General features: G+C 52.0%; 5 protein-coding genes across 5 annotated transcripts; 2 read left to right on the top strand and 3 right to left on the bottom strand.

Annotated features, from left to right (window-relative positions):
- Positions 1–89: 89 nt before the first annotated feature.
- Positions 90–2,137, top strand: T310_4081 (5-aminolevulinate synthase; the record flags this gene model as incomplete). The annotated part of the gene is made up of 2 exons (XM_013473075.1): positions 90–450; positions 528–2,137. The coding sequence occupies 2 exons, from the start codon at positions 90–92 to the stop codon at positions 2,135–2,137; spliced, it is 1,971 nt and encodes a 656-aa protein (XP_013328529.1).
- An 829-nt stretch (positions 2,138–2,966) lies between these two features.
- On the top strand, positions 2,967–4,108 carry T310_4080 (uncharacterized protein; the record flags this gene model as incomplete). The annotated part of the gene is made up of 3 exons (XM_013473074.1): positions 2,967–3,164; positions 3,279–3,845; positions 3,950–4,108. The coding sequence occupies 3 exons, from the start codon at positions 2,967–2,969 to the stop codon at positions 4,106–4,108; spliced, it is 924 nt and encodes a 307-aa protein (XP_013328528.1).
- Positions 4,109–4,944: 836 nt separating this feature from the next.
- T310_4079 (DNA-directed RNA polymerase) lies at positions 4,945–6,579 on the bottom strand (the record flags this gene model as incomplete). The annotated part of the gene is made up of 3 exons (XM_013473073.1): positions 4,945–5,937; positions 5,995–6,350; positions 6,432–6,579. 3 exons carry the CDS (start codon positions 6,577–6,579, stop codon positions 4,945–4,947), a joined length of 1,497 nt encoding a protein of 498 aa, XP_013328527.1.
- A 1,685-nt stretch (positions 6,580–8,264) lies between these two features.
- T310_4078 (uncharacterized protein) lies at positions 8,265–10,306 on the bottom strand (the record flags this gene model as incomplete). The annotated part of the gene is made up of 10 exons (XM_013473072.1): positions 8,265–8,524; positions 8,582–8,899; positions 8,953–9,000; positions 9,064–9,117; positions 9,172–9,528; positions 9,584–9,662; positions 9,698–9,706; positions 9,868–9,982; positions 10,051–10,198; positions 10,294–10,306. 10 exons carry the CDS (start codon positions 10,304–10,306, stop codon positions 8,265–8,267), a joined length of 1,401 nt encoding a protein of 466 aa, XP_013328526.1.
- Positions 10,307–11,927: 1,621 nt separating this feature from the next.
- Positions 11,928–14,181, bottom strand: T310_4077 (Peroxisomal membrane protein (Pex3); the record flags this gene model as incomplete). The annotated part of the gene is made up of 5 exons (XM_013473071.1): positions 11,928–12,702; positions 12,772–13,165; positions 13,223–13,572; positions 13,634–13,975; positions 14,108–14,181. 5 exons carry the CDS (start codon positions 14,179–14,181, stop codon positions 11,928–11,930), a joined length of 1,935 nt encoding a protein of 644 aa, XP_013328525.1.
- Positions 14,182–14,459: the final 278 nt, after the last annotated feature.

Below are 14,459 nucleotides of genomic sequence, written 5' to 3'. Positions count from 1 at the left end.
CTGGAGGAGGGCATCTCATCGATTGCTCTGCGCCCTTCTGCTATTGTCACGCATCTTGAGACTGAAGCAATTGGACTATGCCGACCAAAATGGAGTCGCTTCTGAACCAGTCCCGCGCCATGTGCCCGTTCCTCAAGCGCACGCCCCCGTCCACGCTGCGCTCGCTGGCGACGTCCACCCGGCCCAGCAGCAGCCCTGGCGGCGGCACCATCTCCAATCTCCAGCTCCTGGCTCGTCGCTGCCCCGTCATGGGCAAGGCTCTGGCCGTCCAGAGTGCCCGTCTTGCCTCCAAGCGCTTCACCACCGCCGCTGCCGTCGGATCCGGCATGGGCGTCGCCCGCTCCGATCTGAAGACCTTCAAGGAGACCACGCGCTGCCGCAGAGGCTTGCACTCGACCCATGGCAACAGCGCTAGCGTCGAATCGGCGACCTTCAAGAAGAACGATCCAGGTAAGCAGTTTACAACGGAACTGAAAATTCCTCGTACTTGAAATTTTCCTTGACAGTCGCTCTGACAAGGCTTGCAGTGCATCCTCCGAACTTGCCCAACAATCCCGTGAAACCCGCGGCCAAGCCCTCTGAAACTCCCTTCACCGGACCTCGTCCGCAGGCCCCCTGCCCCGCCCGATTCGACTACGAGGCCTTTTACCGGAGCGAGCTGGAGAAGAAGCACAAGGACAAGTCGTACCGCTACTTCAACAACATCAACCGTCTCGCAAAGGAATTTCCCCGCGCGCACATGGCGAATCCCGAAGAACGGGTCACGGTGTGGTGCTCAAACGACTATCTCGGCATGGGCGGCAACCGTGAGGTCTTGGAGACCATGCACAAGACCCTCGACATCTACGGAGCCGGCGCGGGTGGCACGCGCAATATCTCCGGTCATAACAAACATGCGGTCGAGTTGGAGAAAACGCTGGCCAAGCTTCATGGGAAGGAGGCAGCGCTGGTGTTCAGCTCCTGCTACGTTGCCAACGATGCCACGCTCGCGACCTTGGGCAGTAAAATGCCCGATTGTGTGATTTTGTCGGACAGTCTCAACCACGCCTCCATGATCCAGGGGATCCGGCACTCAGGGGCCAGAAAGATAATTTTCAAGCATAACGACGTCGCCGACCTTGAGGCTAAACTGGCGTCTCTGCCACCGCACATTCCCAAGATCATCGCCTTCGAGTCCGTTTACAGCATGTGCGGCTCGATTGCGCCCATCGAGAAGATCTGCGATCTCGCAGAGAAGTATGGGGCCATCACCTTCCTTGACGAGGTCCATGCAGTAGGCATGTATGGTCCTCACGGTGCCGGTGTCGCCGAACATCTCGACTACGACATTTATGCCTCCCAGGACACGCCTCACCCGCGTAGCACCAAGGGAACGATCATGGATCGGGTAGATATTATTACTGGAACGCTGGGCAAGGCCTATGGCTGCGTGGGCGGTTACATTGCCGGCTCGGCGGCCATGGTCGACACGATCCGCTCGCTGGCGCCGGGCTTCATTTTTACGACTTCGCTGCCGCCTGCAACTATGGCGGGCGCCAACGCAGCCATCAAATACCAGGCTAGGTACACTCGCGACCGGGTGTTGCAGCAACTGCACACCCGCGCGGTCAAGGCGGCGTTCAAGGAGATAGACATCCCGGTGATTCCCAACCCGTCTCACATTGTGCCGCTGCTGGTGGGTGATGCCGAGCTTGCGAAGGAGGCCTCTGATCTGCTGTTGGAGGAGCACGGCATCTACGTCCAGGCCATCAACTACCCGACTGTTCCCCGTGGAGAGGAACGACTGCGCATCACCCCGACTCCAGGTCACGTCAAGGAGTACCGCGACCACCTGGTGCAGGCGGTAGACGCTGTCTGGCGGAAGCTCGGACTCAAACGCACCAGCGACTGGAAGGCGCAGGGTGGCTTCGTGGGTGTCGGCGTCGAGGGGGCAGAAGCGGAGAACGCGCCTATTTGGGACGACGCCCAGCTGGGACTGCGTGAAGGTGAATCCCTCGAGGCCGCTGTAGAGCGTGAACTACAGATGCAGGCCATCGAGAAGCAGCGGCTGGCGGGATTGCAGCGCATGCAGACGGGTGGTGTCGTCGACTCCGCTGCTGCACCGATTGCCAACACTGCTGTCGGAGTGGCTGCCTAGTTGCATACTGTTACCTATCCCGATATTGATTTGAATCTAGGAGCGAGCATGTATATGCTCATGGAGAGTTGATAAACATATCGACCTCGTCCGTCGTTCCTTTCTCTTTCTATCCAACTTATTTCTGTCCTTACCGTGTGACAATCAACTAATCGATTGTGTATGGCCATCTTTGAAATATATGATTTTCTCCTCTTCTTCTCATGATTCCTGAAATGTCAAAAACGGACCAGCCCGTCTTTTTGTAGTTCTGCAGAAACGACTGCAGAATTGGGCCTCCGAACTCTTTCTTTTCCTCTTTTTTAATTGACATTTCAGGAAATTACCAGATTCATGTTTTATTTTCCTACAGCGCCCAAGTAGGGCTGTCCAATCAATTGATGACGGTGTATCCGTCGTTGTCGTCTCTATTCGATTCTTTCCCACAAATTCGTAATTCAGACTCCTGCAACGTCTTTCATTTTTTGTAGGCTGTACTCCGTAGGCTAAGGAAAGATGCGATAATAGCGAGAGTAGAAAGAAGTAAAGCCAAGGTCGCATCGATTGTTCGTCTTAACGCATTATTGCTATTTATCTTGCAATTTAGCACTAGCTCATGCAGAATAATCTGTGACCTGGCGTCCTTCATGTCGCTCCCTGATCTACCAGTCACAGCCACCCTTAGAGTATTACTACCCACCATACTCTACTCAGCGAGCGAGTCCCTTCTTTCTTCGTCCAAGTTAATTTTTTTTGTTCGTCTGTGATCCCAACATCTTTCAAGGCCACATTATAACCGACGAATTCCTTCTTTCTTGGGTAACAAGTCTGCGACAATACAACAATAACAATGGCTTTGTCCAGCGATCAGCCCGCCTCTCCATCTGCCGCTGTAGAACGCAATGCAGCCCTGACTCCCTGGAAGTACTGGCTGCGGAAGTGCAAAGAGCTGTGTCCGCACCTGGAAGACCTAACCCCAACGCATCAGTCGTCGAAGATCCGTGTGCTGAATCACATCGGGCAAGGGGGACATAGCCGCGTGGTCCAGGTGGAGATTGACGGAGGATATATGCTCTGAAACTGGTAAGAAGGAAAAAAAGTCCTCATTTGAGGACTGCTTGATATACAATCTCAGACTGAAAGCGACATATATATATTACAGTATTCATGGAGCAATACCGAAATCTGGCGCTACAGCAGAATGGGCTTCCGGTACATGATCAAGACAGCAGACCCCTTCGTCGTCGAATGCCGCGCATACGACGCCCTCATTGCGAAAGGCCTGAACGGCAAAGCAACGCCGTACTGCTACGGCTGGTTATCTGTAGACGATACGATAGAGGAAACCCTTCAAAAGAAGCCCTTCTGGGTTCCGTTCGCGTGGGATCGACCACCGGAATCCGTCACCGAGCCTCTGCATGGTCTTTCGTTGGAGTACGTCGATGGCGTGGCGGTCGATAATATACAAACGCAACTACTGACGCCGGACATTGCTGAGAGTTTTCGTCAGGGGTTGAGGATGATTCATACTGCGTCTGTGTTGCATGGTGATCTGAAGCCCGCGAACATGATGGTTACCAGCCACGGCCAGGGCAAGAAGAAGGGCGTTTGGATCGACCTCAGTGTTTCCATCATACCTCCTCTCATAGTCATCTCGGAGGAAACCCACGGTGATGCGCAGAGGACGAAGACTATCGTCCTAGAATATTTCTTCAGCCAGTTGGAAAAGGTTTGTCTGGCCATACCATCCATACCATACCATACCATACATACGGTATATATATATATATATATATATTATACAACGACGGGTCGACTGACGAGCTACGATAGTTACCTGAGAACAAAGACGTCGTCTTGACCACAGCAGATATACCATCTCTTCTCGGGGGGCCGATCCCAGACAGATGGTTCATAAAATACGGTTTCAAGTTGATGTTCTACGAGAGGGGCATTGATGTCAATACTATCGATGGACCTAAGGGCGACTGAATCAGCCTCACAGGACTGGCAGTCACACTGTTCCGGAGGAGCCTTTTCTTTTCCATACTATCATCCCCAGAAGTCCTCCCTCTAGCTGGTAGACATCACAGTCGATACATCTGTCATTTGCCCACGGTCTCTTCGATCTTGAGCAGAGCGTGACTAACCTCCCCTACCACCTCAGGTGTGGATGTCCTATACATACATACCTCCATACATACTGATGAACATACTGGGGTAATCAGTGAGCAGTTCAGTTTCCAGCGATTGACTGCTTTGAGTATAGAGCAGCGCTGCTTAGGCCCTAAGCAGGGCTGAAAAAAAAATAGAAGCGAGATTGAAACTCAAATGGATTGATTGGAGGTTATCTGCTTATATGGGCAACTGGATTTACTCTTCTTGATATATAAGTACAGTGCAGAGTAGATATTAGTCCATATCAATGTCTTCTTTTAATGAAAGAGTAAAAAAAATCTACTGCACCCTACCGTTGTATTAATTATACCAGGATAACAAGTCAAGAAAAAGTATATATGCACAAAACAATGCTTAATTAATTCCTTACCTTATCGATGAATGAATAAATAAAACAATTGATCAATTCATTTTTTTTTGGTGAAGGAATAAATGAATAAATGGTATAGAATAAATCTCTCTATCGACTCGATATCAATCAATCTATAAGCAGATCGATCAACCGACTTGCAGATTCGAAAAGAAAAATGAAAAGAAAACGACAACCCATACATATACATACATACATATACAACAGCGTATGTATGGTCATTTCAATACACTTGCTATGTTTACTAATTTGCCATGCTTGCTCCTTGTTGTCTTTTTGTCTATCGTCTTCCACCACCACCTCCACCACCACGACTGACCTTGGGAAATTGTAATGGCAACCGCAATCGAGCAATCCGTCGAGACGCCGCCTCGACCTTGCCGCCCTTGATACCCCATTTGGCGAATTCTGTCTCGCGTGGCTTGTCGATGCGGCACCCCAGCTCGCGGAAGTACTGCATGATCGTGGGATTGTCGAGTCGGAGGTCGTCGCGCAGGTCCGCCGGGTCCGTGGCCAGCTCGTTCGGCGCATTGCCCCCCAGCGAGCTCGAGCCGCCGTCGCGGGCCGGTGTGGGCGGTATGTGCAGGGACAGCGCGCAGATGGTCGTGTGAAGGAACGTGACGTCCGTTCTACTGACCACCGTCCCCTGAGGAGCGAACTTGCGACGGATGGTGTCGATGACCGGGTCCGACAGCTGAGACGAAGACGACGGCGACGAAGATAGAATCCGTCGCAGGTCTTCTCGCGGCGGAAGTCGCTTGCTGCCCGGGGGATCGGTCGGCTTGCCACGGCGCAGACCGCGCGCAAACTCGAGCAGAATCAAGATGAACCGCAGAATCTGCAACTGCGTCGTGTTGCCCGACTTGACCACCGCTTCGACCCGGTGGGCCACGTATCGGGATGTCGTGGTGATGGCGTTTCCGGCCTCCACCGCATCCTGCCAATCCTTGACCGGTAGCTGGCGCAGAGTCGACAGCCCGTTAGGCACGAGGACATCGATCGGATAGACGTCCGACGGGTGCGACGCCGACGTATTCGCGGTAGGAACTGGCTTCGCCGCCTGGATTTCGGCCTGGAGAGTCTCCTTCTTGGTGGATGCCTCCTCAATCGCCTCAGCCGGTATCGACGACAAGATGGCCGATTCGGCCGCATTGGCGGCGCCAGCGGGTGCATTGGACAGGAGGGCATTCTCTGCGATGGACTGCGCTGCCTTGCGAGATGCCTTCGTACCGAAGGTGTACGTCAAATCGTTGCGCTGTTCCCGTATCGAAGTCTACAATCGTAGTAGTTAGATCGAGCCTTTTTCCCCAACAGCCTTTCTGGAACATACCGTAGCACCATCCTCCTCTTTCTCCTCCTGCTCACTGACCGCATCCTCATCGGCATCTTTATCCCGCTTCAACCTCCTCACGCTCCCTCGCAGGGTCATCTTCCGCACCTCGACGAATTGCCATGTCTTGCGTTCGGGGTCGACGACGGCGATGTAGTGCTTCAGCTGGGAGTCGGCATCATCGTCGGCTTCGCGACCCAGGAAGTCGAGCTTAGGGTGTTCTGACGACTGCAGCAGCAGCTCCGTAGAGACGATCCCTTTGTTCCTCCCAGACGAGGATAGCGATCCAGAGTTGCGCGGCTTGAGATAGGGATGGAGATTCAGTTTCTTTGGGCATTGCAAGCCGGGTGTATTGACTGGGTTGAGTTAGCAGGATATAAAACTGAGACAACCAAAAGAAATAAATAAGCGAAAAAGAAAGCATGAAAGAAACATACCTAACACCGGAGCCAACTCGCTGTCATCTTCAACCACACTTGCTGCCAGCGGCGGCAGGTTCTGCGGCTCGAGAGCGGGCTTCTTGCTCGGCCACTCGTGCCTGTCGGAGTCTCTCTTGCGCTTCTTTTCAGCCTTGTCCTGTGCCATAACTAGAAATTTTCTTCTCTAGAACATTTAAAGGAAATAAAAAAAGTAAATAGATTGTGTTGAATTATTATTCCTGCTCTTGGCAGTGCTTGGAGCTCTGGTTTGCGCGCAGGCTTGGAAGAGAAAAAAATTCCCGGAGCTGATTGATGGAGCGTCCCACACCGCTCCGCTCCGCACTTGGCCGACGCGCCCACAGTCACACTACGCCTGCTTTTTGGCGATCCCTTCGTTTACAACGCACGATGGTGTACTTTTGGGCAGACTTACAAAAAAGAAAAATGATTACTAAATTTTAGATGGGTGAAGGCGAAGAAATTTTGAGTCATGGCTCTGAGGAATTCATTCATCGGCAAGCATCACTAATAATAGCTATCTATCATCACAATCATCAGAGCCTCTTTTTTTCAAGTAACTTCCCAGGACGCAACTCCATGGCTTTCCCCCATCCCTTACATGAACCTCAACAACAAGCCCACAGAAAGGAAGGAGGAAACAAATTGACCAGTTTCCCCGTGCGAACCTCGGAGGGATAAAATCGATAGATGTCAAGAACCCGAATCTCCTCTTGAACCCCTCTTCCAACCCCGCCAAACACCTGGACCCCCACTTTGGGAGGAGGGCAAAAAATCGCTTTTCTCCCCTCCTTAAGCGAATGCCCGGAAGCATACACAAAACAGCCCAGCCATCGTCGGAAACTTTTGGAGTAGAGCCCGGAGGTTGGAATAAAAAACGCTGAACAGAGAGCCCCAGGTTTCCGACGCGCTATCCACGTGGAAAAAGACCCCGAAAGAAAGCAAGCTGGACAGTCCCAAATGGAGGTAATGAAAAAACAGAGTAGACGAGCAACCATCATGGAAACTCGCGCTCAATTCGTAGTAATTGCCGTGTTTGTCGCTCAGCTGAGATTCGACACGGAGAAAGCTGAGATGGAGCGGTCAAGAAGTTTACTTGCTGTAGGAATCGTTAGCCCACTGCGACACAAACAAGACGACAGTAGTAAATTAAGGGACTACGTACGACCGGGCCCTCATCTTACGCCTCTTACGCTTGAGACGGCGAACGCGCTTCTTCCTCCACTTGGCTCTCATCTTCGTAGATGGTTCGTGACTGCAGCGGATTGTTAGCACATATTTTTCACAACTATTCAAGAAAAGGCAATCCAGCAGTCAATGCTGGACTGAATGCAATGCACCTGAACGGATTTGATGTCCGTCCACCAGGGGCCAGGGGGGTACTCACACTTCTTCGAGAGATGAGAAGATGGTTGAAAGAATGACGCTGGAGCTGAACTTGCGGGAGACTTTGTGTGTGTGGCTGCTGACTAAGCCTCCACTAAGGGTTCGCTTGCTTCAAATGTACGCTAACCCGATATGGTAAGGGGTCACAGGTCGTGACGTCACGTGGTACTCATCCTGCCTACCGGCAAACAAATCGAACAGAAGGGTTTACCCTGAATTACAATCCAAGGCCACAATATTCAGGGACTCTGAAGGTGCTTCTCGAATTTTCGCTCATTCGTATATATCGTTTCACTACCGAAACATATCATCAATAACACTGGAGTATGTGTAGTCTTTTAACTTCCGTGCATTACCCCTCTTTTCTTTTAGACCACCACCAACTTGTAGCCATTACAACCATTCCAACTTTTAGGTGTAAACAAAACGGGCTCCTCGAGAGAAGCATCAATACGTATACCGATAACTAGGAGCCAAGTCTCCCAGAAACTCTTCCTCCGCCTCCCGCTCTTCGGGGCTTGGGGCAGCGTCTGGGTGGGTAACCGTGACTTCACGATCCCGTTTTCGGTTCTCCAGCCAGACAGCCAACATATAAGCGACGCACGAAGCGCCTGACAAAGCGCAGAAGGAGATGCAGATGATGTATCCGTTACGGTAGTTCGGGGCGTCTTTCTGGAGGAAGGAGTAGGTTGCGATAATACCACCAACTAGCATATGCTAAGGTTAGCAGATCCAAAGTGACCAGGCCCTCTAGAGCGACGTACTGTTTCCGAATCCAACTTGCCATGCAGTCCCAACGCTTCGTCGTTTGTGCCCACCCAAGTTCATGGCAAACCAACACACAATCACCGGCATGGCACTATAACAGCCGCTGGTTACGAGGAACAGAGCGCCGTACTCAACATGACGGTGCTGCACTCCGTGGATGTTGAGCAGCATCCCAAAGCCGGCGAGTGCAACACAGATAGGGACTAGGGTGAAGGCAAAGCGGTGCCGTAACTTGTCGGAGAAGAAAGCGATGCACATGGAAAACCCAAATGCGGCCGCCCACGGTGGGATCGAATACAATTGCGTGGTGATCGCTGAAGAGGCCAGTTTAGCCTGCTGAACTCACATCTTCGATAGCAAAACATACCGCCATAACCATAAGAATTGATGATGGTGGGAGCGAAGTAGGCGTATCCTGAGCAGTAATGGATTAGAAAACGGTCTTTCCTAGCACAGTGCGAACGGTTGGATAACGTACCGTATGCAGGGACGATGAGACCAAAATACATTAAACCGCCTACAAAAATCTTGTCTGCAGATTATCAGCGTCGCATCAAACAACAAGCGTTATGTTCTCCTCACTCACAGTCTTTGAAGACATCAATGACATCGCGCCAGGTAAGAGATCGGTGGTGCGCCGACTTTCCGACATCCCTGGCCAGCTTCTCCTTGATGAACTCACGCTCCTCCTCGTTGAGCCACTTAACTTCCTCGGGGAAGTCGGGGATCGCAAAGAACCAAATAAAGGAAATGACGCAAGTCAATAGGCCCTCGATGATGAAGACCCATCGCCAGCCATTGTAGCCTCGAACCCCGTTCATCTTTCCAATGCCGCTGGCGAGCAGGCCTCCAAATGCACCGGCAAGTGTGGTGGAGCTGAAGAAGAAACTAAAGCGCTTCTGTGCTTCGCTCCTCTTGTACCACATGCCCATAAGATAGAAACCTGCAGGTGTCAGTGATCATCTTTCTGAAGGGCAAGACAGCCATGCTCTACATACATCCCGGAAACATGCCCGTCTCGAAGAGACCCAAGAAGAAGCGGGTTGTCATCAGTCCACCCCAGCTCTGGACCAGACCCTGGCAGATCATGACAAGCCCAAACATGAACATACAGAAGGACACTGGAGAAATCCGTCAGAAACATAAATCCAAAACAATCAGGGACCCAGTATTGGAACACATACACCACACATGAGGCTTCAGTTTCTTCAGAAGGATATTGGACGGGATCTGCGAAAGCGGTAAATGCGGGGTTCCTGTCGCCCGGGGATTATTTCCATACCTCGAAGATGATGTACGGGACGAAGAAAATTGTCAGCGCCGTGTTATATTTCGTTCCATCAACGATGTTGAGATCTTGCTTGAGGTGGAAGAGGGCGGCATTGCTGATGTTGACCCTGCACGGCGAGACGGACGGTCAGCGAAAGCTGGAGATTCTTCCAGGTACGTATAGAGAAGACATTACCGGTCGAGGAAGGCCAGCAGGTAGAGAACACAGAGCACGGGCAAAATGTGCCAGTCGATCTTTGCCATCAGCTTGCGCTCTGTGGTGGTGGTGAGCTGCGGCACGCCGTAAGATTCCACGTGGCGCTCATCTTTGATATCGGCGCGTTCTATAGAGTCCAGCTGTCAGCGCGACACACAGTTGATCAATTGATTGGATTTCGAAGGTGTCGTGGAATTGATCCCGGGGCGAGGATGCACGAACCGGAAGCACCCATGGCGAAGAGCCTGGAGGAGCAGCACCAGAGGCGGTGTTTTGTTATGTCACGAGATCGCTGCCCCGTCCTGATTCACAAGGAGCGCGTCTGCACGGTATGAATTCCTCCAGGGAGGTGGAAGCAGGCGAATATCGACAACACAAGAAGCATCAACAGGAGGGGGGACAGAGCGCAAAGACGGGGCAAGTAGACTGCCGGACTTTTCTCCAGCGGCTTTTTCGCTGCGAGCTTAACTCCGTAGCTCGCTCAGCGCCGGCCGGTGTATTAATATTATCTGCCCGTTGGTTTCTCAATGGGGGGGACATTAGGGTGGGACTTGCGGTCGAATTCCTCCCCGATTTCGGCAGACCTTCTTGACTAGGTTCTGGGGCCTTGCCTCGGAGGCCGCAGGGAGAGCTTGTCTACCTCTGCTTATGGTTTATACCAAGTCCACTGTGGACTTATCCATGCTTTGTGTGCATTAATTAATTGATTCCATGGCTATGCAGATCCCAACCATACTGGTGTGGCTGCCTGGGCGATTCCAGAATGCAGCAGCAGCACCGGTGCTAGGCTGCTAGACTCTGAGCTCCCCCACAGAAGAAAGAGATCTGAGGACTTTCCCCGCAAGTCGGACTCGGCCCCCGCAGCGACCACGATCACGGGATTGCTCGTGAACTTTGGCCGCGGTGGAGCCTGCCCAAGTAGTTTGCTGTAGTTAGCCTGAGACGAAGCCACCAAGTTCAGTTAGCCCATGACTCAAGGTTGAAGAGTTGGACAAATATCAAATAGAATCCTCGATGAGTCAGCCTGTGACTCTAAACCTCGGGTGAGAGGAGGGGATAGTGCTCCCCTCCCACGTGCACAAATCAGGCCAGTAAAAGATACCAACTAGGTAATATTAATACTGTTAAATGTACTCCGGACGTACGGAGTATAACAAGTTATGCACTGTGGACAGTGGACAGGTGTATACGTCTGATCTGCAGTGGGGAGCTGCATCTCCCACGATAAGCTCATGGACCTACAATAATACTCTGTAGTGCCAACTACTAACTAGCCTCATTAATATTCTGCAGCTAGGCAGCCAGCGCAAAACACAGATCCTGCACAGTCCAAGAGTCGCAGAGCTGAAATAATTAATCATTGGTAATTAAACAGAATTTATTCCGCGCATCAGGACTCCGAAAAGAGTGTCGAATCCCATGCGTATGTAGTCAGCATTGACCGAAATAGTAGTGAAGAGCGCGCAGCTTTCTCAACTCTTCAGATAAGACTGAGCAGAAGGTACCTGTCAAAGACACATCTACCATCTACCACGGGCCGCACAAACTTCAGACCGATGTAGCAAGCTCCCGAGGATTCGTACCACGGAAGTTGAGTTTAGTGTATAAGACAGAACGACCCGAGAAACAACCACCGTCAGGTATAAATGTCGTTCATTAGTCACTTCGCTTCCTGTGTACCTAAACAATACAATGTCCGGTACGAAAAAAAAAAAGAATCCAGATACAGATTATATAATATCCATCCCTTGGAGTAAGAGATAGGAAGGGGCCTGGATGCGACAAGTCGAGGCCCAATTCATCTGATACAGATATTCCATCCAGTAGATCCAGACAAGAGATACAGAAAACCAGGCTCATGTACCACCGCTCTGGCTGGAATTCTCCACTGCTTTCCCCCAGGCCTTCTCGAATTCCGCATCCACCGCAGCCGCAGAGGGAGCAGCACCAGAGTCGTCTTTCGACCCGGCAGGTGGCGCAGTCGACTGGCCATGATCGACTAAACTGGCAGAGTTGCCTTCGTTTTCCTTGGCGCCGGTTCTTTGGTCCACATTTGCAGGCGGGGAGGAGGATGAGGATGAGGAGGTAGCTGCAGTTGTAGACGGCTTGGTCGAATCCGGCCCGGAGGGAGGCACCCCCAGGTCGAAGTTGGAGCTGTACACCACGGCAGCGAACGCTTCCAGCTCACGCACACCTTGTTCCATGGCGACAAGGTACTCGTTGGGTGGGTTGCTGCCATTTCCGATGTTATGTGCCTCGCGAGTCATCACGGCCAGCACAGTGGCCAGCTTGGCCTTGGGACCGGATGACCCCGAGGTGGGAACAATGGTCGCGCTAGATGAGGACTGCTGAGCGGCCGCTTTTGTCGGCTCGGAAGTCGGGGATGACTTGAAAGCCTGTGTGGTACATTTCTGGTCCACGAGAGTCGAGAAGCCTTCATTGTTCAGCAAGGTTAAAATGCGAGTGAAAGACGGTGATTCGATCAGGTCGGAAGTCTCATCCAGAAGACGTCGCAAAGTCGCTTCTGTGTGGGGTGAGGAAGGCGTTGACGCGCTTAAGACGCCGGACTCCTGCAGAACCATATCCTCCTCTTCCCTGGGAGGGAGCAAATAAGGGAGCCATTTCATGGCCCTAGGGTACCGTCAGCAGCTGATATTGATATTATCTTCCGAGAAGAAGGAGAGATAGCATGAATCTTACCTTCTTTCCTCCTCCGTAGCACCCTCCACCTTTTTGCGGACTTCCAGCGTCAGCTGAGACAACCGCTCGAGCGTGATATCCTCTCTTGGGTTCAGCGGTCCAAACACCTCTTCCACAGCAGCCTGGACCTTTTCCCTCAAGTCCTTCCAACCTCGGTGTAAGAGCCACCAACTAAAAGTCAGATAGCGCCGATTGGTCTCAAAATCGTTTCCAAAGGCTTGTCCAATCTCATCATCATGATCTTCCAAGCTGATAGTGGATGTATTGGCAGGCGGAGATGCCAGTGACATGACGCTCGAGACATAGTTACGGCGGCCAAGAAGATTGAGCTGGATCCGGGTGAGCAGGGTCAAGAGGGACAGGGTGTAGAGCAGGACGAAGGCTCTCGTTATCGCTGCATCATTCCAATTAGCCAGTGTTTTCGCCCCCAACATCCCCATCTTGTACGTACAAGAGATCTTGACCTCATTCCAGAGCTGCGCTTTGCTTCGTTTCGGCCGCTGACTGCCTCCATTAGTGGTCGAATCACCCAGTTGACTAGCATGGACGTAGCTCTCCGTCTGGAAGCTGGACAAGCTCCGTCCGTCATCATCGGTGACACTGGGCGCTGTCGAACTGGGCTCTGAGCCTGGCGCATCCGAGCCGCTCAGCCGGGCTAACCGCTCCGCACGCTTTCGCTGTAGCTCTTGCGTGAGCTCCTCGACTGGAAGAGACTCAAGAATATTCTCCGTCGCGGTCGGGAGTAATGCCAGCACGGTGAAGGTACAGTCTGCCTGATTCTGCTCGAAACGTCGTCGTAGGCTGCATCGAATCGCAGTGTCAGCGCCGAAATCCGCCAGAGGACGAACGTGCTGATACGTACTTTTCCCGTGCGATCCTCTCGCTGCTCATGCGCTCGCGCGCCTCGGAGATCTTGGACAGGACATACTGCCCCGCGAGATAACCCACCCCGATAACCCCAGCCCCGATGGCCAAGCCTTTGCGATGGCGCCGGATCCAGCGCCTGGTAGCTCCTATCATGATCGACGCGGCAGCGGTTGGACGACGGGCGGGTAGGTAGGCGGCTCTTATGTCATGGTAGACGCAGGGCGGATTGCAGAGAGCCTTGCTAGGACTCAAACAATCATCGGCGATAAGGGAGAGAGTGACGCGAGAATTGGTGCACACCTTGGAGCGCACGTCCGGGCGGCCAACTGTCGCGAGCCTGGCTGGGGAAGCTTAGCTTCCGACCTCGGCTAAAACAGGCGTCCCGTGAAAGCAGCCAGCCATGACGCAGCCGGTGCAAGAGGCCGATCGCTGCCTTGGTGCCTAAAAAGTTAGCAGTTGTTAAGCATACTGTGGCACATAGGTATCTTCCCATGCTGTGGTTAATTGCGACACGTCGACTGGAAGAGGAGATGGGTTTTGCATTGAGTATTTCGTCAATAACTAGGATTGCTTTGTTATGTCTCTTCCCTTCTCATTTCACTAAAATACTTGGACGATCAAAGCTAAGGCTGTCATTTATACGTTGCTTTTAGAAATAGTGATATCTTCCATTCTAATCCTAATCCTAAGGATGCTTAAATAGTAGACAAGTTCAGCTGCTTCCTCCCTGAAAACTAAGTATATCTGCAATTTTCTGCAGACATTTACCTTTGCTAAATATAGCAGGAGAGAGAGGATTGGATTGCCACTCGCGCCTCACG

This window comes from Rasamsonia emersonii (genome assembly GCF_000968595.1).
Source record: "Rasamsonia emersonii CBS 393.64 chromosome Unknown ctg1118621760094, whole genome shotgun sequence".
Classification (NCBI taxonomy): domain Eukaryota; kingdom Fungi; phylum Ascomycota; class Eurotiomycetes; order Eurotiales; family Trichocomaceae; genus Rasamsonia; species Rasamsonia emersonii.
Note: the sequence above shows the minus strand (reverse complement) of the source record. Positions and strands in the feature narration are given on the sequence as shown.